The sequence below is a fragment of the Alligator sinensis genome, unplaced genomic scaffold, assembly GCF_000455745.1.
Source record: "Alligator sinensis unplaced genomic scaffold, ASM45574v1 scaffold276_1, whole genome shotgun sequence".
NCBI lineage: Eukaryota > Metazoa > Chordata > Crocodylia > Alligatoridae > Alligator > Alligator sinensis.
This window is the reverse complement of record NW_005842432.1, coordinates 1-27,941: the sequence shown is the minus strand read 5'-3', so window position 1 is coordinate 27,941 and position 27,941 is coordinate 1. Positions and strand designations below refer to the sequence as shown.

Below are 27,941 nucleotides of genomic sequence, written 5' to 3'. Positions count from 1 at the left end.
TGTTGGGTTGGAGTTTATTGCTCCCAGACACGCTGTTTGAACATGCACCCAGGACTGCAGCATGTTGAGCCAGGTCAGAGAAGCGCCAGCTGGCAGGGGGCCCAAGGAGGTCAGCCTGCCAGCCTGGGGCTGCTCCGACCCGGCTCAGCTTGCTGCATAGGGGTTGGCTAGGGCACAAGGGGAAAGTGTATGTATAGATGTTCAGTCTCCCAGAAGAAATACTCTTGGGAGCAATTTAACCCTGATTGCTCCTAGGTTATTTTTCCTCCCAGAGTGGCTATTTTTTCTCTGGGAAGAAAAGTTTGAACATCTACACACTTTTGAATGTCTATATATGGCTTAAAAATCACAAAACCCCAATTCTAGGATAAAACAATCAACAATCAGAGCTGAGGTTATCAAAAAGACTGTGCAGACCTAATACACCCTCCTTTCCTACCCCAGCTCCTCACACTAAAGCTGGGAGGATGGAATGCTTGCAGAAAGGAAGATGGAAGGGAATGGGATTAGAAATGGAATTTGGAACATTATTATGGAGCTCAGTTTTCCACATGGTTCACAGTTGTTAGTAACCGCAGCACTCACCAGGCAGTTTACCAGTTGAACCGGGGGGCGGGTGGATGACCAACCCGCCTTATGGACAGGCCGGGGATGAAAGGGACACTGACTCAGTTGGAAGATAGTAAAATTGAACTTAACGTTTACTTACAGTAAGATTTCAACAGTGGTTACACAACAAAACGACAGTGGTGAAGCAGTAGTTAAAGATGACAGGTAGGAGATAGCAATTGCTTTTTCCGATGTACGTGCGGATGGAGAGCTCACTATTCGGTGAAATAATAGCCCGAGTGAGAATATTCGTATGACTATTCGTACTATTCGGCCATGGGGACACGGATTCCTGGACAGGGTGATCAGTCCTATCCAAGGGCTTGTGTGGAACCCGGGACCCTGCGCTTTAGCGCGCTGTCCCTTTTATAAACTCTTCAGCCAATCGGAGGAAGCTGCTGATTTACAGTTAAGAGCGTCTGCTGACCAGGCAGTCACGCTTCTCCTGCAGCTCCTGATTTGTTAAGGCTGTCAGATCACGAGCTGGTCAGCCTCATGATCATGAGCTCTTCACACGCTGAACATGACCTGCTCTCGTGTTCTGCATTGGTCTGGCATGTGGGCTGAGCGTTTGGTCACCTTTTCACTCAGACAACAGTCTGCAAAGAAATCTCGAGATCTGAATATACATGTTTCATATGATCAGAGCAGCTGGGGGTTGTGCAACTGAAACCAACTCCCTTTCAAGTATTGGCTGAATGCTTCCATCTACAGAGGGCACAAAGGACCTTGGAAGGAATACTCAGTAGCACTCCCACAGTCCACTTTGGCATAAACTTTGCTACCATCCAAAACTGTATAAGGTTTCAACCTTGAATTAAAGGTATCATGTACAAGGAAGAAGTCAAAGATGTTAACATTAGAAATAATCTCACTCCTCTCAGACGATTCTCCCTCAGGAAAAGGTATGTTGGTAAATGAGAAAGATCTTCCCCTCTTTTAGAAGAAAAAGCTTCATCTGAGCAGAGTTCAGATCGTTTAGACAAGTACAAGAAGGGACTCTGCTGCCCTAGGCTGTCTTTGAAAAGATTTTAAGGCCAGAAGGAACCATTGTGATCATCTAAATCTGACCTTCTGCCTAATACAGGCCATAACATTTTGTCAAGCATTTCTGCCTCAAACCCCAAACTTCTGGTTCAGCTATAGCATATTTTTAGAGACATATCCAATCTTAACGTAAAAAAGCTTTTTATGATGGAGAAGAAACCAGAGTTTGAGTTAAACTGTTTCACCTATGAATTATCCTTACTCAAATACTGTATTTTTTTTTAAACAAGAAAAGGTACGGAGTATAACTACCTCTCTATTTCATATATAAATTCATCTAGCTTTAATTTCTAATTGCAGGACTTTTTATGCCTTTGTGCTACCAGAAATTATGTTCACATGTCAAAATGTATAGACTGTGATTAAGGCATCTTTTAATCTTTTATAACCTCCAAAATTACAAATGTGAGTCAAAGGGCCCCTATAAAATTATCATATTGCCCTCCCTGTACCCCAAAAGTTAAGGGTTAAGAGCCTTCTGGCAAGTCCACACTCGGGGACATAGCCTTATGTTATGTTAACCACAGGAAGAAGCCAAAACAAGGAGTCTTATGTATTAGGAACACAATCAGGCAATAAAAGCTGTTGGCACTGAGCATGGCAGGTAATTCTACTGTTATTAAATCTGAAACCTGATTTCAATATTAATTACTGAATAATGCATCTTAAAAATTAACAAAAATATAAAAAAGAATGGAATCTCAAAGCTAGATGTCAAGGTGTACTCAAGTGTCCATCCTAACACAGCCAAACAAGTACCATTTTAATGAAAATAATTAGTTTTCCCTCTCACTAAAATACAACATAAATGCTTTCCACTGAAGAGAAAGTGACACAGTTTAAATAAAGCACTATTAGATGTGTAAAAAAAAGGATAAGGAACATTTTTGTTATTGATTTGTATGCTGTAATTTTGTGCTGATAACTCTATTAGGTATTGTTCATATTAAAAAACTAACCAGTTTATTCGTTACAGTTACTAAACAATAATTTTACTAGTTTCCCTTTTGGCAGGGGAATTACAATCCATTATCATTACACATCCAATCGTATAATTTATGTTTTAATGTTAATTTAACATATAATAATTTACTGTTAACATATTAGACATTTGTTACCAGATTACCATATATATTACTGTTATTAGCATAAATTATCGTTTACAAATCAAGAGCAACGTTAAAGTAATTCAAGAGAGGCAACATTTTAATTCAAGACAAAAAGTATGTCTCAAAACTGATGACAGCAAGATTTGTACTAGAACATCTACTAGTTTATAAGCAATTCAAAGAAGCTGTAAAAGTGAAAAAATGGTCTATTATAATGCAAGCCCATAATACAGAGCTGATCTAAGATAAGAATTTTAGACTAGACTACAGAAGAATTTCTGCTATTAAATCCAAGACCACATTCAATAGGCATAATATGAGGTCAAGACACAGCAGAAATTGAAAAAGAAGGGGACTGTTATTATGTGATAGGGCAGCATAGTATATAGATCACAAATTCTTCAACCTCCTGACTATAGTTTGATTATTTAACATCATTTCAAAAACCATAAATGACCTCTTTTTTCAAAAGGAGATCAACCTAGTTCACTAAATTGATTTCCCACTGAGAAGAAGGAAGACCCACTGGGGAAATTATTCCTTTCCATTTTGAATAAGCATTTAATATTGCACCAAAATAATCAAAGTCTTATTTTATCCATAAGTATATCTGTATAGTATGTTTAATTGACATATTATAAGAGAAGTGCTTTTCAATTTGACCATGCAAAACCCAGTGGGAGAAGGAACAGATTAGTATGCATTCTTTAAAAATATCAAGTTTTTTATCATCTTAAAACTGGATTACTATTTAGTTTAAGCAATTTTTATATGCTAAAAGAGGGACCAGAAACCGTTTCAAGCTATGGGCTGGAACAATCCAGCTTCAGTCTGGCGCGAGCTAGATAGTTTTGGTGGCCAGTCATGAGTGAAGGGGTTTGCCTGCACCCATGTGAGGGCCTGGGAGCTGCGCTGGCACTACTTGTCCCAGCTCCTCACTTGCCAGCTGGGGTATGAGCTCAGCTTCCAGCCTGAAGGGAGTTGTGCCAAGGCTGGACAGCTGAAAGCTGCATCTGCACTGCACTGATTCTTCCTGCTCCCTTCTCTATCCTCTGCCTCCTGCATGCAGCTGGAAGCTGCCCAAGCCCTGGCTCAGTTCCCCATTACCTGGAAGCTGTGTGATGCTGGTGCAGTTTCCCACTGCCTGGTCCTAGGGAAGCTCCTCAACACCCAGCCCCAGCACAGACATAGGCAGAGGCAATGCTTTCCAGCTCTGCCAGGCAGATTCAGTGGCTCCACAGGCCAGATCCAGCCCACAGGTCATATGTTGCCAACCCCTGTACTACAAGAAATAATGGCTACAAGCTAGCAGAGAGCAGATTTAGATTGGACATTAGGAAGAACTTCTTCACAGTTCGAGTGGCCAGGGTCTGGAATGGGCTCCCAAGGGAGGTGGTGCTCTCCCCTACCCTGGGGGTCTTCAAGAGGAGGTTGGATATGCATCTAGCTGGGGTCATCTAGACCCAGCACTCTTTCCTGCCTATGCAGGGGGTCGGACTCGATGATCTCTTGAGGTCCCTTCTGACCCAAACATCTATGAATCTATGAAAACTACCTCTATTACCTCCATTGATCTAAATATGATTATCTAGAACATGGTATGCCTGCCTTTCATTTGAAGACCAGGATCTATCATTAAAGAAAGAAAATGATCTATTATAATTAATAATATACCTTCCCAACACCCAAACCAGGGTGCCCAGAGATTGAAATGTGTTGCTTGTGCTATTAGTAAATCTTGGCTTAAATAAGGGTGTGGTAATTAATGCAAAACAACACACATAGTAACTGTGCCCACAATTAGCCAACAGTAAGTACAAACTAAACCAGGGCAACTTAGTCCCATTTCTTTCTTTTTCTTTCTGCAAGACATGACATTTAGTATTGGCTCTGCTTTTGAAAGAAACTAGCTGCAGTAAAAGGTTCAGAGCTGTTAATCCCGAATGGAGCAAGGCTTCTCCCGGCAACTGAGAATTAGCCAACTAGGCCTTTGAAAAATAGAGGCGGCTTTAGACATTCCTGTCATCAACATTTCTTAACTCTTCCCATGCTCTGTACATGGAACAACATCAAAAATCATTCAACTAATCACAAGTTGCTTTGTAGATCTTTCCCATGCTTATGGATAGGTCATAAATTAATCCTTACTATTATCCTAAGTAAAATGGGCAAGTAATTAGTGAATAACATATAGTAAGCTCTTTATGTTTTTTCCTTTTCTATTTTTTCAAAACAAGAAAAAAGAAAAGAAAAAGAAACCCTTAATAATTATAATACATCAAAATTACTTCTATTGCAAAAAAGATGAATTCATTGTTATATCAAAAAAGCACTACCCTTGTTCCCATCTGGCTACAATAAAACCACAGGCAAGCATTTTAAATTATACAACACTGAAATTACACAAATAAAGAAACCTATTTCTCTTTCTTTTTTGTATCTAAAACTCTCCAGTAAATAGAGGCTGTTCTCAAGATTAGAGCATATCAGAAAACTGTTTAAAATGCTCTGACACAGAAACCTAGAGTCCCTAGGTAACAGAATCTGTAATATAACACAGATGATCAGACTTCAGGTCATTTGCTAATTGATGGATCCCAGCCAACAAGTTTGGTTGCTACTTGCAACATGCACTTGCCATATGGCAATAATAGTTCCAGGTCATTAGAGACCTATCTCCTTAGCTATAAAACTCCCTCCTATTATGCTCTAATTAAGTTGTATCATAGCCTGAATTCCAACGATTAAAGAAAAATATGATTTTGAATCATTATTGATAATTAGAAATTGATATAATTAATCTATAAGTTTAAAATGTCCTGTATACATTTTGAAAATAGATCCACAAATAAAGGGTAATTAAAAAAAATAAATAAATCAAAGGAGAGATTCAGTTGGGACATCTACAAGGCAAGGACTTTGGGAGTGGTATCTTTTATTGGACCAAGTGTATAGATGGGAAAAGGGATACTGACAAGTTCTGGGGTATGAATAGGGTGACCATACATCCCAGTTTGACCGGGACAGTTACAGATTCCGTAAGCCGGTCCCAACCACTTGGTCAAAACCATGGGCCAGAGTCCAGCAGGAAGGTGGAGTGGCATGGTGCACAAGGCAGGTGGGTGGGCAGGCACTGCTGCCACTGTGCAGGAGCAAGGCAGGTTGACACATGGTCACCATAAGATGCCTTATCTGAAGTCCCTACATTCCTTGGCCCCGTACAGTGTCAGCAGTGCCTGCCCTCCTGGTGCACCATGCCACTCCACCTCCCTGCCAGACTCTGGCCTGGGACTTTTGACCAACCAGGCAGGACCAGCCTATGGAATCTAGGCTGTCCTGGCCAAATCAGTATGTATGGTCACCATATATAGGAAGGCCCCTTATTATCTAGTATAATAAACTTGATTTCTCTCTTTTGTATTCATAAAGTATAAAAATTAGAATGCTTCATTTGTCATTTTGTATCAAGTCATGTTACCTGCACAAGCACTCTTTTTCAGCTCTGTGATTTCATTTAACAAATACTAACAGAAACAAAGACAAATATTATAGAAGATAAGCATGCCAAAATTAAACTTACCACAACATCTGACCTCATCTTCCCAAAAGTCTTGATTAAATGAGCATAGTGGTAGTCTTCCATTTGCCTTAAAATGGCAGTCATGCATGCAACAAAATTTCCCTATTAACAAACAAAAAAATAAATGGGTGTGATACCTACTACTAAAACATTATCATCATTGTGGTCTCATAATGGTGAGTCAAAAAATGGAGCATTCAAAGCAAAATAATTAAAACAATAGTTTATCAATAATATGTGGTTAGTAAAAATCCAAGATTCCCCCAACTCGGGCACATACACGCTTTTAAGAGGACAAAAGAAACACCTATGATACAAACATATGACTATATAAAACATTCATTTGTTTCAGGTACTTCAACTCTCTGCAATTTTTAAACTATATTTCAGACGCAAAGAATTGTAAATATATTTTTAAGACTTTTAAACCATAACAAACATTGTTACCAAGGAGACATCACACTTAGTTTGAGATCCACATTCAGTTAAGCCACTATAGTTTGATGAAATCTCTTTACAAATTATTACAAAATATATTGTATGAATGTCATGAGTCATTTCAAAACAAAAAAGTCTTGTATTCTAACCAAACAAAAATAGGAAGGTTTATGTAGTGCAATGTTGAATTAAAACGCAAACAATACCACAAAATTGATTAGGCAAAACAGAGACCTTTAAACCCAGAATGAAGGGAAAAGATGGCATTTTTCAAACTCAATACTGAAGTACTCGTAGTACTTAGTATATTACTGCCTGCTAAAATTGTAGTAGGAGATAAAAATACGTTAATGGTAAAATAGAGCATACATTTTTTGATCGATTTTTAATGAAGCAACAAATCAGTCTTTTCTGTTTATTCTTGGAAATCAAAGGAAACAATTAATTGTAATGCTCTTTGATTTCTATATCCCCCTTACACAATATTTTAATTTAATCTTTCATAGATAGTTCCAATATTTGTATTTGATACAAAGGTTTATGTAAGTTCTATTTGAACGTTGAACAAAGACAAAAACACAAGAGAGAGTATTTTCAATCAGTTTCCTTCTAAACTTAATCCAGAAAAAAAAAAAATTTTGTGTTTCAGGCCTTTGTTCCTTGTCATCTAAACCTTCATTGCTACACAAGTTCAAGGAACTGAGATTAAGTCCCAAGCTAGGTAACAGGTCTGCTTTGTGTACGAACCCCACACACACTCATGTAAATCAACTGGACAAACTCCTTGCATGGGTTTTCTGCATGCCCTTCCTCTTGATTAGTGGATCTTGTCTACTTAGCTGAGTTTGGCTTTGGGGAAGGAATGTCTATAGTCTTACTGCCTTTTCTGTGCTATACAAACAAACATATTTGTCTAGAATTGTGATGTGTGTAAAATATATAAATATGCACAGAGAAAAACCAGCTGATCCAGCTATGTTGCAATTTCAAAGACCCTTTATAGCTATTCTCTTCTAAATGAGCCAAGGATTGATATACAAACATAACACTATCTAGAAGAAAATTTACATAAAGAGGGACTTCCATGGAGAAACAGAAATGTAAAAATATCGATTATCAAAAAAGAGATCAGGTAATATGCATGTAAAAAAAAAAAAAAAGACACTGAGAAAGGGTGTAAAAACTGGAGATGATCTCCAGTACATAATCAGCCTGTTTCTTATACTGATCCCATCTGAGAATAAACATGGTGTATTTGAGGCATGGAAGCCAGACTGAAGATACCACTGTCTCTGTCTTTCCCAACAGACCCTTGTACACAGTTCATATAAATCCAGGAAAGCTGAAGAAGAAAAGCATTTGTTTTTCCTACATGCAGCTTCACAAACTGAACCACCACATAACTATTTTTTTTTAAATCCATTCTTTTGGAATTAGTCCTTCAAACACAATTATGCAGTCTTACGTGCACTCAAGTAAATAAAGTTAAACATGTATTTCAATACTTCACTTCATCATGGCCTTTACAAATGAATCCATCAGTACACATCTTACTTTTGTTTCTTTGTAACATGGAGTATTTTCTTCACCTGTTTAATAGCTTTGATTACATATTTATGCTAGTCTCAATCTATTTGTTCAGTAATTTAAATCATTAAGAAGAATGACAACAAATGAGAGATGAATTTTGTACCCAGGGAATAGATTATGCTAACCTTGTATTTGAATGAAAGACTAACATGGGAAAATGGTAAAACCTTTTGCATTTAAACATGCAGTTCTCAGATAGATCAACATTTAGGAATGAAGTTAAGCTTAAATGAATTTATCTTTCACTTATATTTGTAGCACCCTTTCCTCTTAAAATGACTAATTACTGAAGATTAATGTTTGTCAACATAAACCCTCTCCTTCATATTCCAATTCCTCTAACTCTTGCCAAGAGATCATAATCCTCTCTTTGCAACAGAACAGAGTTTGTCTGTGGGAATTACAGAACAGAGTTTGTCTGTGGGAATTGCCATGACTATGCTGATAAGCAAGGAAAGAAGATGAGTCATTGGAGAGAAAGATAATTACAAAAAAAATCTTATTAATTAGCACACTAAGAGTTAGAAAGGACACATGAAAGGTTAATGCCTTATAGTTAAATGTTATATTTCCATATAAAATATGGAAGTTTATTTTAAAAATGCAATGTTTGTCAGACAAAAGAAAATAAATTCATGAAAACAAGTACATTATAAGCAAGCTTATCATAATACAAATTAAAGAAGAAAATATATCAACAAACATACCAAAGTTAGCTATGACACATCAAAATGTTCATATATCCCTAAGGTTGAAGTTGCATGTTACACTTAGACCATACTACATCTATGCAATGTTAGGCAGTATTAAAGTTAGATTGGTCTGTGAGTAGCCTCACACTAGTGGTTAATACTGTTTCTTATCTGCACAATTCTGACTTGCCATTAGAGCATTGGTGAGCAAGGGTGTGCTTAGGAGCCAGAACACCTCCGCTCAAGCCCTGATCAGGGTACTGAAATAGTGCATCCTGGGATGCTGGAGGACTGCAAATTGTTTGTTTTATCCCTGTGGAGCAGGCTGAAGTTATCCTAACATGAACTAGGTAGCATGGCCCAGAGTTATCCTTCCCTTGAAATGGCATAGCTCTGAGATACTCAGTGGGAACTTAGCATGAGTTAACACAATTTAATGTGCAGATGCTCACATTTTAAAGTGCCTTTAGTATGATATAAGTGAAATGCGTAGCTTCACCCTAATAGTATGTGGACAGACTTACAGTTACGTCTGTGGAACAAAATAACACATTTTAAAAAGTACATTTGAACTGGAAGAAATTAATGTATAAATCTAAAATGAGAAAAAAGGAGTTAAGATGCCCTGTAATAACTGAAAATATCAAATGGTAATACATTCCCATCAGCACAGGAATACAGAGCACTTGACTCATCCACAATCATGTTCATCCTTAAAAAACTCTGCTAGAAAAAAGCTGAATGAATGTGGTAACCAAATAATCTAAATGATATTCAAGGTACTGTACCATCTGTACCATCTGGCCAACATTAATTACATTATTCCTCATTAAATTACTTATAAAAGTTAATATTTTTAAAACAGGTAAGAGTTTCAGTATGGTCTAATAACTATTTAGGAATAACAAACAATGCAATTACACATTTTTATATTAAGTTAATTTTAATGTTTAGGTGGATTCAGAGACTATTGCCATTTTATATGGCATATCACTCAAAGCAATACAAAGAAAAAAAACCTAATTTGCTAAAAAAATCAATACAATACTGCAGGAGTAATTGAAGGCCTGCACTTATACAATGAGTATAGCAAAGGGCAACATATAGAGCTTATTGGTGTCCTTTCCAATGATTAGCTACTGATACACTGAAATAGCATCAAATTTCATATTGCTAGTCCTTCACACACTTCCACATTTACAAAATATGAAAATAAATACAATAAATGAAAAACTCATGAAGTGACTAATCTCACCATTACAAACAATGTAAGAAAAGTCTTTTTTTTTTTTTTTTTTTTTTTTAAAGTATTTTAGGCGGTTTAATGTGCTTAATTTCCGTTAGTATAAAACAAAGAAAGAGTAAGGCTATTTCCTTTAAAACTAGGTACGCTGAAGCAAAAGAAAGAGCTTATGATTCCCAAAGCCATATTATGTTATGTACTGTTTGCAACCATATCTTAACAGAAACAAGAGTATTTCAGTTTTAATAGGCACTCGTTCATGAGCCTATAAAAATATGGTTGATTTTGCTTCATAATGGATTCTATTATTACTTAGATAATATGTCTCATCTGAGAGGATTTTTTTTTGGTATGGTTCAAATCCTGTACATAAATCCATTCCTGCATTCTAATAATGTCGTCTTTTTTTTTTTTTTAATATGAAGAGGTGCAAATTGCCTAGATGGCCTCCATGACGTGCCAAAATACATTCCATTCCCTTTCAAAGCTAATTATTCAAACCAGAGTTTAGGAGATAAGTGTTTATATTAAAAGAAAAAACAAACCAAAAAAACAAAAAAAAACTTCCCACACCAACATCTCTAGAAAATTGCAGGATAATATTTTCCCCGAGGAATAAGCCAAAGGTTCTCTTTCTATAAAGTATATGGAAAAATATATTCATAATAAATAAATACAATACGTGCATTTTGCTGTAAGCGGGTCTCTTGCACAAAGTTTATCCACCATTTTTGGTAAAATTATCACATGCTAAGTTTTTCCCTTTGGTACCAAGTCTTCTGCTTTATCTAGTCTCTAGCAGTTTCAAGAAAAAGTATTAAGCTATAATAAAGCATTTATCTACAATGAAAAGGTTACCACAAGCAACAGAAAAAAACCCCAGAATGAAGGAATATTCCCTTATTATTAGTAGTAGTATTATCATCATGTACTTCATCATGAGAGATCTTATTTAAAACCACATCTATTTTTCTATTAAGACTTTCCTCAAACTCTCTCAAAATTTTACCAATCAACTAAAATCAATATGAAGCTGAAAATTATAAGTAACCTAAAACATTAAATTAAAATTGATATTCCATTACATTTTAATTATAATGCTGTTTCTATTATAGTAACTCATTTTAATGCCTTTATTCACATTTGTGCAAAACAAATGTGAAATGGATGTTAACGATCAAAATACATAACGTTTTTCTGTTTGCTAAATGATACTCTCATCTATACAAGGCGCTGACTGCACAGTAATTACTGCGCAGACATTTAATACTTGTACAAGCAAGCTCTGACAAACAGCTTCCTAGTAATGCTGACTGAGCAGTAGCCTGAGACAACTGCGCAGTAGCGTCGCATCACGGTTTCTACCATGTGATGGTACTACACGGTAATCTCAGGCTACTGGCCAATGTCTCGTGTAGATGAAGCCAATTTCCCCCCTATATACATATGCATTTTAGCAAAATTAAATGTCAAGTGAAACTGTCCCTCAATTTTCAGTATCCTAGTTCACACACTCAAAGGGGCCTGTATTTACATACAGTGCTAAGCATCCACCCTCCTTTTTAAAGCATATTAAATTTAGTATTGAATCACAAGCCACTTTCAAAAATCTTGTTCAATGCATGAACCTGATTTAAAAGATAAGTTGTCTCTTGTAAGTTAATGCTGGAAAATAATGCTGCTCACATAAAATAACATAAGGTGAAAAGTGACAAGCAATATTGTACAAAGCAGGTGACAGGCCATTTGTATCATTCTATGGATTACTTTACAGGAGAATGAAATTTCCATCTTCCCTCTTTTTTCGCTTGGTCTTAGGATGCCTCCTTCTGATTGGCACAGAAGTTCTCAACCTTGTTAGACTTGAGGAACCCCCTCATTAAACTCAAGGCACCCCTCAGAAAACGTCAGCTCCTAGTTTTCACTCATTTTTTGACTATGAAAAAATACATCAATTTTGCTGTTGCAAAGAGCTCAGAAAGACCACAACGGGTCAGAACGTTGACACTATGGATTCCTACCTGAAATCTGTGGCTACATTCACAAAGTCCAAGGCAGAAGTGATCTAAGTTATGCAGTTTTTCCATATGTGGCGCAGTTTAGATTGATAGCGAACAGAACACACATTCGCCCTTTGGTGGGAGGGAGGGGAAAGGTTGGGGGGGGGGGCATATCTTAGACGAAGATCTTCCATTTTTAAACAAGTCTGTGTGTGCCGAACCTCTGTTCCATTACAGGTATGGATCAGTTTCTGATCACTTATACCGGTAAAAGTGTAATGTACCTGGCTTTTGGGTTTATTTTGTGAATCTTGTATAGGTTTTTTGCACACCTAACAGTGCTAATATTGCACAGTATACAGCCGGATCTTTGAACAGATTTCACAACACCCTGGTTGAGAATCAGTAGCTTAGCAGAAAAGCATCCAAAGTTATTATTACTTAACAATCATTTATCCAAAATAAGTCCTAAAACAAACATTAAGAAAATGCCATTTTACAAAACAACTAATGCTTTTTTTGTTAATACAAAATATTTTGGTCAATTTAAATGGAGTGTGTACATGCATATGCACAACACATAATATACAAAATAATAAATATATCATTCTATTCCCAACTCATGATAAAAAAATAACAGCAGAGTAGACTTCAAGTTATATTACACTGCTGTGTTTCAAAATGTGTTTCAAAGGTTGAGAACAAACTGCAAAATTTGCCAGAAACAGGCACAGAAATCACTCTGTATGCATGTAATTCAGGTCCCTAGAAGCATAAAAACTCATTTCTGCTAACAGGTTTTTCATGGCATTTGAGAGAACATTAAGCTCAAGTACTCTCCGCTGGTCAGTACACAGTAGATTAGAATCAAAGCTATTATTATTTTGTCATATCAGTGTCCATGTAGCATTTACAATGATTGTGACACAACTTCCTCAAGCTTCTAATAACAAGACATCCATCTATATTATAATATGAAAGGGGACAGGTATAAACTAAAATATATTATAAATTTCACAGTATAGATATAACACTCACAGCACTGAAACAACCATCTCTCCCATGATATAAAACCTGACAGTAAATTCAAAAGCACCTTCAGAAGACAAAGTATTTCACAGAAGTGGCAACAGAATTTAAACAGGTCAAGATGTTAAAGCCTGTCAGCTTGCAACTGCTTTTGTATTTTCAGGGCCAAAACCTGCCTCTTGAATAAGAGACAGAACCAGTAAACCATTTTCATTTCCTTCTGCAAAATAAAGGTAGCAACATTATATTGTTATTAATAAAAATATAAATGATGAATTATAACAGTGCGAATGCTCCCAAGAGTTGCAGACATAACTATGAGGGTACGCTATATTAGCCATCCATACATATATGTGGTAAGTATATGACAATGGTTCCCAACCTTTTAAAACCCAAAGCACCCACTGGAAGATACCAGCTTTTCCATTCATTTTTTGACTATAGAAAAATACTAAAGCTGCCAGCCCCTCTTCCCCCTTTTCTCAGTCCCCAAAGCAGGTAAGACGCACCCAAACATTCAGCACACTTTCTTCCCGCAGTCATTGGCACTCTGCCCCCTGCCCACTCCTGCCCCTGGTTCTCTGACATGGTTTTGCCAGGGCACAAGCCTTGCTAGTTCTGCCTCTGGCAGGACACCTAAGCCTGTCAGAGTACAGAGATCCAATCTGCTTAAATCACAGTGCTCAGTTATTTACAAACCAAATTACAAACTCCTCCTCTAGGTGAAAAAAAATCAGGTTTTCACCATGGAGTACTCTTCTACTTCTGCTTGTGCCTTTCTGCCAATAAAGCATCACTTAAACACGCCCCTTCCCATTTTTACCTGAAGCCGAAGGCACAACATTCAAGCAGACAAGGGATGAACTGTCATGTGGTTGGAGGCATGGCACACTGCTACCCTAACCAACGCTATTTTTAATATCTTACCTGCTGTCCCTCCACCTCTACCAGCTCTGGAACTGGGTGTCCCAGCCATCAAAAATCAAACGGTTGCTGCACCAGGAGGGGTTCAGGGTCAGAGTCCCCAAACCTTTCCGCTTCCAAGAGGCTGTCTTCTTCTGTGCGAAGCCTACCTGACATTCCTTGTCAGTGTATTTGGAGATGTCCACTGTTAAAAGCCAGATCACTCTGAAATGCTACCTAAAGGATGAAATCACTCCACCTACACCAAGTATCAGGCTTATCCAAGTCATGAGAGAGGGCTCTTTGCAGTACTATAGGGTCTCTAACATAAGAATAATGTCCATTTTCTGCATATGTTTAGTGGCTGAAAGGAAGTTGCATCAAAATAATTTATATTGGTAAAATACTTAAAACACTTTAATTGATCATCTTATTAAAACCAGGCAACCTGCTAAAATCTGTAACTTCACTGCATGTCACAAAGAATAACAACTATCATTCAGATAGCATTACTGCTATTCAAATCCAGAAGTCTGAACTGCTTTTGTTGGAAAGTTCATATATAGTCTCCAGCTGCTACTGCAGCCAGTACTGGAAGCAAAATAGATGCACACCTGCTTCATGCTCAGTTACTAGAAGAGTGAAAAGGATTCTCTCTCTTAATCCTTCTTAAGACCATTAATTTGTTTTTTTCCTTGTCGGATGAGTGGTAGCAGAGTTGAATGATTTGGCTCTTATGAATTGTGAATAGTACTCATCTAAAATTTTATTACAAAACTGAGCACCAGTAGTGACTTAGGGTGTATCATATAGGAAACATTATTGCTACTTACAATAAAGGACTTTTTGTCCTTTAAAATGCTGCCTAAATGAAAGCTTCTAAATTCGCATTTGCATACTTAAATAAGGAGACAAATTTTCAACAGTGCTGAATGAAAAAACTAGGAAACAATTATACAAAAATAACACTTAGAAAAAATGAAGTGGAACATTTTTAAGTCAATACATTTTCATAAAAGGAAAGACAATATTTCAACATATTTCAATATTTCCATTTTGAAAGACAATATTTCAACAAAAACTTTTCATTTGAAAAAATCCATCCAGGTTTAGTACTGAATAATGTGGAAGACAAGTGTAATCAGAGTCCCTAACACATGTGAAAATCAGCCTTTTTCTATGATGCATGTAGAGCAAGTCATTTGATCTACCAGTCACGGTTCAGATAAAGTTTTCTAAGCCCTCAGTTACTATACACATTCCTGTTTTTTATTTTCTGGGATACCTGAGGACATAAGATGACACTTTCCTAGCACCCTTTATTCTTTTTTTCTATAGTTTCTATTTATTCTGTGTCCAGATGCTGCTTCATGTCCATGCCTTAACCCTCCATCTCTTCTCCCCATTAAACACAAATTCTTCTTTTCCCTGGGTCTCCCTGCACTAGTCATTCCTACTATGTTTCATGCATCATGTGCTGGTTAATAACATGAAAAGACTCAGTGCATCAACACTATATTTGCTCTATATCAAGAACTGTTTACAAAGGAGTTATAGGTATGTCATGCATTCAGATCACATGTATATGGTCTGGCTTCCTAGAGGATCCCCCACATTGTTTCCTTTTGTAAACTATGTGGGTTTGCAAACTGTGTGTCAAGCAGGTGGCCAGCTAGAACAACACAACTTAATATGTATATTCTCACACAAAAGGATACACCATCAGCAACTTTCCATGCAACTGATCCTTTAGAACAGGGGTAAGCAACCCCCAGCACGGGTGCCAGTGTGTGGCATGTGGAGGCATTTTGCTTGGCACATGCACCTTGGGGCAGACAGCGGGGAAGAGGCCAGGGCTGTGCTGCTACAACAAGGATCAGGCCCTACACAGCTCTCTGCTGTCCGCCCTGGTACGCCAACATCTCACAAGGCTCTGGGTATTTTGGGGACTATCCAAAAACCTTGCTGACCCCTGCTTTAGAATCTCTTGAATCTGACATCTTAGAGTTAGGGTTACCATACGTGCGGGTTTTCCCAGATATGCCCTCTATTGCGGTCCTCCAATCTCCATCTGGGCAGTTCTCTGAAAACTGAACAAATGTCCAGGATTTTGCTCTCTTCCACTAGTGGGGGGAGGGAGGGGGCGACTGGATTTGGGGCTGCCATGTGTGTGTACATGCACAAGCATGTGACTGACATGCAGCTAGGCAGGGTGGTGGGAACAGCCCTGGCAGCTGGGTACAGGTAAATCTATGGGAGATGGGGATTGGAGGACCGGGGCTTTGTATGTGCGTGCGGCAGGGGTGTGTAGAGGGGATGGGTGTAGGGGGTGGGTGTCTGCTGGTGCTGGGGGAAGCTGTCTGGTGCTGGGGCTGCAGCAGAGTGGGGGGGCAGGGGGGGCACCTGCCCCTTGAGTAGGGGAAGGGGGGCCCTTTGAGGGCAGCAGGAAACTGCTTGGCTGGGCTGGCAGCACCAGGGCTGGTGCCTGTGCTCTCAGGGGTGGGATGGGGCCAGGAGACACTGTCCGGGGTGGGGGCCCGGCTGGCTGGTGTGGTGAGGGAAACCCAGCCCAGGATGGCGGTGCCACAAACATCCCCTCCTCTTCCATCCAGTCCATGGACTCACTCCCGCACTGCCCACATGAGTCAAAGCTGCTGTGCTTCAGCCTGGTTGGGACTGGGGGAGCCGAGGACCCCCTGCTAGCAGGGCTGAAGAGAGTAGGGGGGGCTCTGGGTCAAGACTGAGGGACAACGGCAGGGCTGCGGGAGGCTGTGGCTTGGGAGTGAGGGATGCCAGGTGAGGCGGAGGGCTGTGGCTTGGGAGTGCCCAGCACTGGCAGTACAAGGGGGCTACAGGTCAGGGAGGCACCAGCATAGCCCATGGGGCCGGGTTTATGTGGGTTGCGAGTCAAGAGTACAAGCAGTGCCAAGGGTCTGTGGGTTGGGAGTGATGCATCCTCTTTTTTGGAACTGGAAATACGGGAACCTTACTTAGACTTAAACTAGTACCTAAACCAGAGTTTCTCACACAGTCACTGACACCAACAGTTGTCTTTCAAGTGAGTCCAGTAACTGTGAATCCCCAAATCAGACTGTCATTATATTGTAAATAAAGATTTTCATACACAGTAGGCATTTGTTAAAATATTGACCATATAGTCTTCATTTCTAATGCTATATACTTCTAATGCTAGTTTAGAGAAAAGCAAACACTTCAAGTACCTGAAACAGACCAATTAACAACATTATTTTTGTTTCCTAAATTAGAATAAATAGACTCCGTGGATTGTTTATAGGAAAGTTGAAAATAATAATTAAAAATACTCCCTTCAAAGTGAGCACTGAACCATTTAGGTCAAGTCACACAAATCCTTGAATATAGAGGATATGACAAAAATTAAACCTACTACAGCTTTGACTATACTACCAAAAACAGGAAAGTATAAACAAAAGGCCATTTTACAGACTACAATTTATATAGAGTGTTTGCAAAAGTTGTATAATTTTTACAAGCAATATCCTCTGGGGATGTTAGTGCTATCAAAATGATATTTTTAAATACAGGGAGAAGAGAACAATAATGAGAGTTATACTTCAGACACTGAAAAATGTTTTCAATTATTACATATATTGATTATGGTAAAATTATTTACACAAGTTAATCATATTATTAGTAAGTCCTAGGCCTTCAAAATATATTTGAAAATTATGTATATTATTTGTAATATATAAAAGGCAAATAAGGGTTGCCATATTCTACTGTCATATCATTTAACATCAATGATCTAATGTACAACACTACATTATGCTGTTCTGTGGTACAAAACGCATGACAAGAAAGTAATAAATTCCGACATGAAAACTTTTTTTTTTTTTTTTCTTTTTACGGGTGGCACTTCCATTAACCTAAGTGGTCTCTACAAAATATAATGGATAGTGCTCTCCCATAAAACAAGACAGTTTATATAATGTTTCAAATAAATGTTTATTTCTCATTATTTATGTAATAGCTCTTTATCACAATTTTCCTAGCAGAATGGTGTGTATTTTTATATGAAGATGACATCATGTCTTTTACCCAACAGCTACGCTTCATCACTTTGATCTAATTCTCCAAGGTTCTGAGTACTTCCAAAGTTGTGCTGGGTGCTCAAATCTGAGGGGACAGTACTCAAAAGGCATTCAAAACCTTGAAAGCTCAGTTTAATAAGTAAAGCAAAGTATTAAAGCAGAATACTTACATTTTTACTACTAAAAAACACAACAGTAAATTAGGTTTTAAACCATTTTACTTTTCATAAGTTATAAAAATGGATAACTTCACATTCCAACAAAAATTAAAACCTTTTGCATGTTTTCACGTGAACAATTACTAACACATTTCAGCTTTGAAATATTTATAAAACTTTGCTTTCAGACACTCTCTCAGCTACAAATTCCCTCTTGATCTTAAATATCAAAATATGAATTATCAAAGGGGTAAAGATTACATTTTTTCCCCAGCAGTGCTTTTATAGTGAAGACAAATTCTGCAGAATATTCACAACACTGGGCCTTCTTTGTGAATTCACAACAAAGTCCTTAAGTGCTCATCATGATCTGAACTAAAATATATACTAACAGCAGGTGCATCCATATGCATACTTAACTACACAGTAGACTAAATTGCTGTGGTGTAAAGTGTCACAGTATATACATACAAACTAATTTTCGATGCCATAAGATAGTATTGTCCCTGACAGTACTAAATGCACATGTAAATGCGGACCCAGGCATAAATTACATCCAGTTAGCCCAGGCAGGAAGGGTCCAGACCCCTGTTTGCCACCTAGCCACATGGTTCCACTCTTTGGGCAGTCTTATGCCCCAGCCAGCCCCTCCACTGCCCAACGTCATCTCCTGGAGACCAGAGCTGACCCCCAAGCCTACTGCCAGCTTAGGTCTGTCCTGCCCCAGCTCAAACTGCTGTTGTTCCGGGTGCACGTGTAAACACCTCGCCCGGGACCAGTTAACCCCAACACAAACTGCACTGGAGCTTATCACATCGCCTTAATGGCACGTGTAGATGCACACAGTTAGTGTATTAGCTTCAGGAAAGGATATACAGTGATCCATTCAGGCAAGACATTTATACCTTGTGCTAGGCACTTAGCCACTTAGGAAAAAGAGATCTTTGCATGATTATGGAGAGTTCCCTGAAAACAGGTTCAGTGTACAGCAGTGATTAAAAAGGCAATTAGAATATTAGGAATCACTAGGAAATGAACTGGCAATAAAGCACAAAAGTTCTGGGTGCTTGTACACACGCCGGGGTTTAGTTCTCCCTAAATTGAAATGGTGGGTTTTTTAATGTCACAATTAAAAACCCACTGTTTCAATTTAAGGACTTCTGTCACGTCATGTGAAGTCACAGCCCCCCATCAGGTAACCCAACTCCCCCCCCTCAGGCAGGCTCCTATGGGGGAAAAAAAAAAGTGAGGGGCCTGATCCTTTCCCCCCTCCTCCCCAAAGCCTACCTATGTCTCCCGTGGCGGGGGGGTGGCAAGCTGCTGGTGGGTCGAGTGGTCCTTGAGCTGCGAGGGAGCCCGGTCCTTCCCTCCATGGCAACAGTGCCACCCAGGCAGCACCCACCTGCTAGCAACCCACCCAGGTGGTCCCAGGGGGCACCACCACCGCAGAGGGAAGCACTGGATCCTGTGCAGCTCAGCCAGGCAGGCAAGCTCTGGGAGAAAAACGAAAGACAAAAATCAGGCTCCTCACTGCTTTTTTTTCTTCTTCTCCTCAGTGGAGTCTGCCTGCATGAGCTACTGCCAGGTCGCACAGCCCCTGAGCTGCATGGGGCCCGGTGCTTCCCTGCACGGTGGGGGTGCCCCCTGAGACCGCCCAGGCGGGTTGTCAGTGGGGGGGGTGGTGGAGGGAAGATGCAGGATCCCCCACAGTTCAGGGGCCACTTGGCCCGCCAGCAGCTTGCTCCCTGGCCATGGGAGAGGCAGGTAGGCTCCAGCACCATGTGTACCATCCCCACTGCCTTCCCACTGCCTGGGACCACCCTGGGCTTGCCCCTGCAAGGCAGCAGGAGGGTGGCTGGGTGTACTGGCAGTGGGAGAAAGTGATGAAGACAGTGCACCAGGAGCTGGAAGCCCACCAAGCCTGAGTTTTCCAGAGTGTCTGGGCTTCCAGCACCTCATACACCGTTGCACTTTATTATGTATCGAACTAAAACACTTTGGATGGGTTTTACCTTGCTACATACATAACAAGGTCATTTAAAGTGAAATACACTATCAAAAGTGTACCTCGTCACGAAATTAAAGTAACGCTTTAATAAATAATAAAATACGCTGCCAAACATGTAAACAGCGATGCGATTAAAACAGTGTAGAAGGACAATTAAACCACTTTAAAGACAAATTTTGTTGTGTGTACAAGCACCCCATGATGCCATTACATAAATCTTGAACGTTTTGTGCAGTTCTGGTCACACCAGCAAATTTTTGTTATACAAGGTAATTATAATAAATCTGTTAACATGTACCACTGACAGGCTGCCTGCGTACCACTGGTGGTACACATACCACAGATTGGGAACTGCTGTAAGAGAACAAATCTAGTCACAAACAAACTGCAGAGACAAAAGTATTCTGTTTCTCTATTCTGACTTGTATAATTTGGTTTAATATTTTACAATCTCTCATAGTATATTAGTAAGTGAATGGTATTTATACAAAGCCATGTGCTCTAGAGACTAATAACATTGAAGATTTGTATCTCAAGGGCTAGGGATAGAAATTACACATAAATGGTATAAGTGATTGGAAACTGGTTCAAATCTGTAACACAACAGACATTCAGTGCCCATAAACAACTTTCAAAATGGCCGAAACCAGTTTAAGACAGACCTGGATGGATGTAATATCAGATTTAACTGATTTAGGTTAAATCAGTTTACTGAACTTCTGTCCCCTCCAAATTCAGGGTAACTCACTCTCCCAGCATTGCAGGATGCTTTGAACCTTCTCTGCCAACCCCTCCCTCCCCCCCCCCCCCCCCCCCCCAACACACAGAGTGGGCAAGCTAGCCTTGGCCCAACCTGTCCAGGAAAGCAGGGAGGCATGTTTAGCACCCCAAAGCTTCTGGGCTGGGCCACAAGCAGGCATGTGGCTGCATTCCCAGAATCAAAAACGAAGGTCTGGTCACTTGCTTATTGATTCAATTTACACAGCTTAGACTAACCTGCAAAGACTGAATTGATTCAGCCTCGGGCTTTTTGACTGTCTGTACTTAGCCAAGGAGTTTGTATAAACAAAGACTGGAGATGGGAATATTAGTTTCTAGTGGATTTCAAGAGGAAGTTCATTAAGAGAGTAGCTTTTATGAGCCAGCTCCCCTTCTCTCCCTGGCAAACTGATCAGCAGCTTAGCTAGTACTATTCTTTATTCCATCTCCCAGATGGCCATTTTACTCAAAAGTTCATCAAGCCAAATGCAAAAACAATGGTTGGACGAGCCTTGCACTAGTAATAATACTTATGTAGCAATTTTTCATGGAGCACAATGCATTTTACAGAAGTCCATGGAGAAGTATTATATCTACTTCAGACCCAAAGGCAGGCAAGGTTTTTTGGGTAGATATGATATCTTTTATTAGACCAACTGAGTATTTGGAACAAAGTTCTTTGCAAGCTTTCAGGCACAAACACCCTTCTCCAGGCATAGGGAGACTCCGTTTGTTGTTCTGAGATTTCCAAAGAATGAAAGAAGCTAAAAGTGTGACAGGAGGTCAGTGAGAATGTAACTAGATGGAAATGATGAAAGCAATTATTACAGAAGGGAGGTGGGTCAGGAACAAGGTGGGGATGGGTGAAGGAATGCTAAAGGTAAGCAAGGGAGACTCCAAGTAAATAGCTGGACATTAGGAAAACAAAGGGTAGAGGGAGAGGGGAGGGGAGTGGAAGAGAAATGTAAATGGTAAGTTCAGGCAGGTACCTGGTGAATCAGATGGCAGGCAGGTTGTAATGTGTCATAAATCCACTGTCTATATTTCCACCTATTTACATTCTCACTGACCTCCTGTCACACTTTTAGCTTCTTTCATTCCTTGGAGATCTCAGAACAACAAAAGTCTCCCTATGCCTGAAAAAGGGTGCTTGTGTCCAAAAGCTTACAAAGATCTTTGTTCTAACTACTCAACTGGTCTAAAAAATAAAAGATATCACATCTGTTCAAAGAACTTTGCCTACTTGTGTCCTTAGACCAACAGGGCTACAATCAAAAACGCTTCACAGCCAAAGACACAGAGGGAATGTGCAGACACTCCTAGGAACCAATCTACAATCATGCAGTTTGCTTTAAGCAAAATGACTGTAAAGCAGGTCACACTTGTCCAGATGTTCCCCAGTGCTGTGAGCCACACTGGAAATACAATATAAGTAAGGGATGGGGAAGGAATGGGCAGAATCAGGGAGGAGCTGGTGGATGGGAAGGGAGGGGTTTGGTGGGTTCATGGGCAATGCAGGAGGCTGTCCAGCCAGGAGGTGCGGGGACACTCCTAGGAGCTGTTTACAGACATTAGTTCAGATCAATAGGTGGCTCATTTTAAATTTAAGAAATTAGGAACTGAAAAAGCAAGAGAGCTTTTTTTTTTGTACTATACTTACTGGTAAGAGGCTGAGATCTATTTCTAATATCACAAAGGATATGATTACCAAGAATCAATCTATGTTTATAATTTGATTATTTTTTTCTAATGTATGCAGCACTTTTAGCTTTATAAATTAAAATATTGGCTTCTCTACCTTTTTTGTAAAGTAAATTTCAATTTCCATCCAAAAATAAATGATACGAAGCATGAATAAAAAAGTATCTTCTACTACATAAGACATCTCATTTGACATTTTCCTACATAATAAAATATACAAATTAAGAATATGAATAAATGTATGTTGAAAGTATATGCCTAGTTAAATATGTGTATAGTTAATGTTCCTGGCTAGGAAATGCTATGGAAACACGGACACTTGGAGCCCTTTCAAATGGGTAACATTTAAAAAAGGCAGTACCTGTTGCCTTCTAATTGCTGTATGAACAAGCTGAGAACAATCCATATGCAGCAAACCTGCTCCAACTTTAACTCGGGATAAAGGTGTGTTAAAATTAGAGCAGGTCCACTACATTTGAATCAGGTCCAGCTCACATAAAAATTAGAACCTACCAGCTGCTGCCCCTTTGAAACATCCCCTTTTTAAAAGGGCTCCAAGCTTTTGTGTGTCCACACTCAAAAATGCCTCATTTATTCTGAAATCTACTTAGTTGCATATCAATGTCTTACAGGTTACCAAAGTACAAATTCATCACCATTCTTTAGGAAATAATTAAAAAACACGATTGTTGCAAAACAAGATTAAGAATCCATTATCTAAATCAAGATTTCCTGTTTATCGTTTAATATCATTATGCACACTGGTGATTTAACTTATTTAAAACAACTCACTCTGAGGCCAGTGGTAGTGGAGCATGGAAAACAAGTTATGCTGGCTAGTAAGCTAGAAAGAATGACTTGCCAACATGGCCAAGACTTTCAAAATCTAACCTTTTTTGCAGACCTCTGATCCCAATGTCATTTGCAGGACATATTCTCTGTCTCTCACATCCTTCATGTGCCTTGCTTTTTCTCATTTGGCCAAAAAAGGCATATAATTAAAAAACCCTAAAAGTAATAACAATAAGATGTTTCTTCTTCTGTACTAAAAAACTTTTAAGTTATAAAAAACAATAAAAACACCAAATATAAAAAAATAAGCTACGAATGTATACTGCATATGCAATTTTGTTCATATTATTTTATTAATTTGTGTCTTTCTGTTAAATATAATGGTATTAGTAAACTTAAAATGAGACTGGTATTGTGTTTTTGCATGACTAGTATAACTCTGGGATTATGGTTCATACCCACTTATGAGCCAGGAAATGTGAAAAGCAAGGGCGTCATTGGTGATAATTTACTGTACCAATTTCATATTTGGAAGACAAGATGATCAAGCTTTCAGGAATAAGATGCCCTTCCCTCAGGTTTGGGAAAAAGCAGGTGCAGTTTAAGCTGGATAACAGATACAGCAATGGCTTTAAAAAAATGGCAATGGCTTATCTTTGACTCCATATGTAAATTAAAGCAGTCTTAAACAAATGGAGGAGAACTGTAAGTTAGGAGCAAAGGGAAGCTAACAGAAATAATTTCAAAACAAGAGAAGAAGTTCTCTCAAAGCAAGAGAAAGGAGTTGGGTTTGTAGGCTTCAATTAGTGTCTAGGAGTCTGTGTCACCAAAGTAAGAAGAAGCAAGATTGGTATAGCAGGACCTTGTCAGATTGCTTGTTTATTCTCTAGGTATTTAAAAGGGGAAGAAGAAAAAAAGTAAACATCCTAAACGTCTGGGCTTGAATTTTCTTATAGCAGAATATTTGCTGTCTCTCTGGGGTCTATTAGCACATTTGTTTAATCTAATTTTTGTCATAAGCTCAATATCTACTGTACACATTTTTTTTTTATCTGGTGTTAAGACAGTGAAGAAGAAATCAGGGAAATCAAAGTTATTGCAATACATCTAATTTACATAAATTTGCATAGCTCAACTAATGTAAACGGAACTGTTAAGCTTTTACATCAGCTGAGAATCTGCCCATGCTTCTCTCAGGACATGTGCAATGAAAGAAACAGTACAGATGCTGAAGATGGAATAGAGAGGTCTATTTGGACTTGCTTATTACTTATAACTCAGATTTTCTCTTACCAAATATATTCATGAAAGTTCATTGAAAACTGTAGTTTTGATTCTCCACTTCAACACTCCACTGACTTCAACAGTCACTCCCAATTTACAACTGAGTTCATGGAAGGTGATTAAGGCCAATGTGTTTAGCTATTAAACCCATGGAGGAAAAGTTAAAAGTAAAAACTGATCCTTTTGCAGAATAGGTAACTAAACTGAAGACAGATTAGATGCTCTAAAGGGAGAGAGAGAGGAGAAAAAAACCCCCTAAAACTGAATAAAAACACTCAGCTTCTAAATGCTGAAATGGAAAGTTTAAAGAATCTCTCTAGGGCTTTAAACATAAGGAAATGCTTTCTCTACTACAAAAATGGAGAGTACTGCAAAACAATGATTGAAGTAAAGATTGAGAAGTTCAACAGAGGTCCTAAATGACAGGGTTTCACTGCTGAGACATATAACACATCAGAAGTCTAAAGAAACATTCCACTCTCAGATGCATGGATGCAGACAATGCACAGTGGTATCTGCCAGGTCCCCACATACTTAAAGGGCACATATTCAGCCTTGGTATGGAACATTTGTTTCTCTATTAACAATAAAAAACACATTAACTTCACCACAGAAGTCTCCAGAGCATAAATTAAAAAAAAAAAATGTAAATGTAAGAGGAGCTAATTTTACACTGCTGCTGCATTTCTAGCCCTTATGTTCACATGGAGGGGCTGCACAATTTTCCTTATTGTCTTAGCAGAGATGCAGTTAACTTCAAAAACTCCAGAGAAAAACATATAATTATCAAGAAAAATAAACAACTAGATCGTGTCTGTCTTGTTCAAGTACAGACATGTAGACAGGCCTTGTTATATTGAAAATTATCTGTTCTCAAATCACAACTGATGTTTCTATTCTTTAGCTGGGAAAAACAACAGTTATTTTGAAGAGTATCGACTATGTTATTGTTTGGATATTACTAAGGATATTCTTGAATTAAATTTACAAATCTTTCTAAGATGAATGCCACAGAAAATTCAATTGAATATATATATATTTTTCTATTTATTTGACCAGGTGTTCAATTGTGTCTTTCAACTTGCTGGTTTATACAACAGGATAGGGAAAATATAGAAAGCCACAGGAAGGGGATAATTAAATCAGTTTCTTAGGCAATTAATTTTATATTTAATAATAGATTCTTAAAATTTTAAAGCATTGAGACAATATTTCCCACCCTTTCTACCTTTAAATTATGAAAAACCCTTTAAAATGATTTATGACTCTTTGCCCATGAAACCAATTCTTTCCTGATACTGATCTGACTGCTGGAATGAACACCCAAATACAAGATATAGATGTGGACATCATATTTTTGCTTTCATTGTATTAGCATCATCAAGATAATCATCAACATAACCTCAGCATACAATAAGAAAGAGCCATACAAATAACGTACGTGCAATTTTGCTTTTGTGATATCTGATTTGTATGCAAGGCCATGCAGAAGAACCCAGAAAAGGTATATCCAGAATGAAGAGCAAGGAAAGTAAAAACACACCAGACAATATGAGTAACACTTGACAAGAAGTGAAAGGAAGCATTTCAAAGGCACTCTTACTTACTTTGATCCATACAAAAATATGGACAAGATTTTGTTTTATCCCATTTTATTTTCATATCATCTTAATAGTCTGAAAAATATGTTCCCTTACAAACCACCTATACTCTTAACCCCCTGTTCTCACAGGCTCATTGGTGGACGGAATATTTTGGAAAGAAGTGTAAATAAGTATGATATAGTGATGTTTAGTCATTAGGGGCATTTATACGCATACTTTTTTCCAGCATTGCACCAGAGATCTGCTACTTCAGAGCAGACTTAATTAATCGAGTCTGCTCCGCACACTAGCTGAGGCAAACTGCACTGTGCCACATGCAGTCGTATAAGCAGCGAAATGCCCATCAGCACACAGAGAACAGTGGCGGTGCACTTCTGACCTAAAGCACATTCGAGGTGTTTTAATTCAAAAGCATGCTGTCGCCATTTCTCACCACCGATGTGCATTTCGCCGCTTATACAACTGCACGCATCACAGTGCTTGGCACTTTTCAATGAATGCACGTGTAAAAATGCCCTTGATTACCTAACTCCACAATGGCTTTCCTGCTACTACTCGTCAAAATAAAGGTTTTGCCACTGCTCTATATTGCACCCAGATCCAAAATGATATCCCACGTTGGTTGTACCACACATGAATATAAAATCAACCTTCCCACTCAATCCTCAGAGTAGATTCAGTGTTAATAGCTACTGAGCAGGTACATTTAGAAACTTTCTTAAAACAATACTTTATAAGGACTACTTAGATAAATATTCAAGTCTGCTTTAGTGCTAAGAAAACAATTTTCTAGGTCTTCATGGTCTTTCACCCAATAAATATTACCCACCACGCCATTAACTTGTAATCAGGAATAAGTATCTTTACAATTCAAGCAAACTGATAAATATGTACAAAGAGGAAAAAAAAGTCATTGCATCCATCTGAATTATTTAAACATTTTTAGTTCCCTATTAAATGGAAAAATGAAGATGCACAATTACCCTGGTTTTTTTTTACTAAAGCCTTTCTTGCCAATATATACACCTTATAAGTTTTGCCAACAACAGCCTGAACTAAAAAATGTGTTTTTGCTAAATTTAAGATTCATATTCATTTTTAAAAGAAAAGCAAAAGACTATGAAGGACAAGAGATCGCAAATTTTCTAATTGTCCCCAACCACATGAAATACAAAGGTGGGAGCTACACAGGAAAACCCTTTGTGTTTAAAGATTAAAACAGCTGAGGGATGCAGTCTCCTGTCTCAAAGCAGTGTCTGGTCCAGGGGGCAGCAATGTTTTTTGGCACACTGCCAAAAACACCCGTAACCTCTATTTGTAAGATG

At 38.5% G+C, this 27,941-nt stretch overlaps 1 protein-coding gene across 1 annotated transcript in view; it reads right to left on the bottom strand.

The window, feature by feature from the left end:
• Window positions 1-6,447, bottom strand: part of LOC102372075 (dedicator of cytokinesis protein 1) — a gene marked incomplete at its 5' end in the record, with an annotated part of 257,236 nt that extends 250,789 nt beyond the window's left edge. Inside the window, one exon of the mRNA XM_006030253.3 lies at window positions 6,346-6,447. Coding sequence (XP_006030315.1) covers window positions 6,346-6,447 — 102 coding nt within the window. The remainder of the gene's footprint in view (window positions 1-6,345) is intronic.
• Window positions 6,448-27,941: the final 21,494 nt, after the last annotated feature.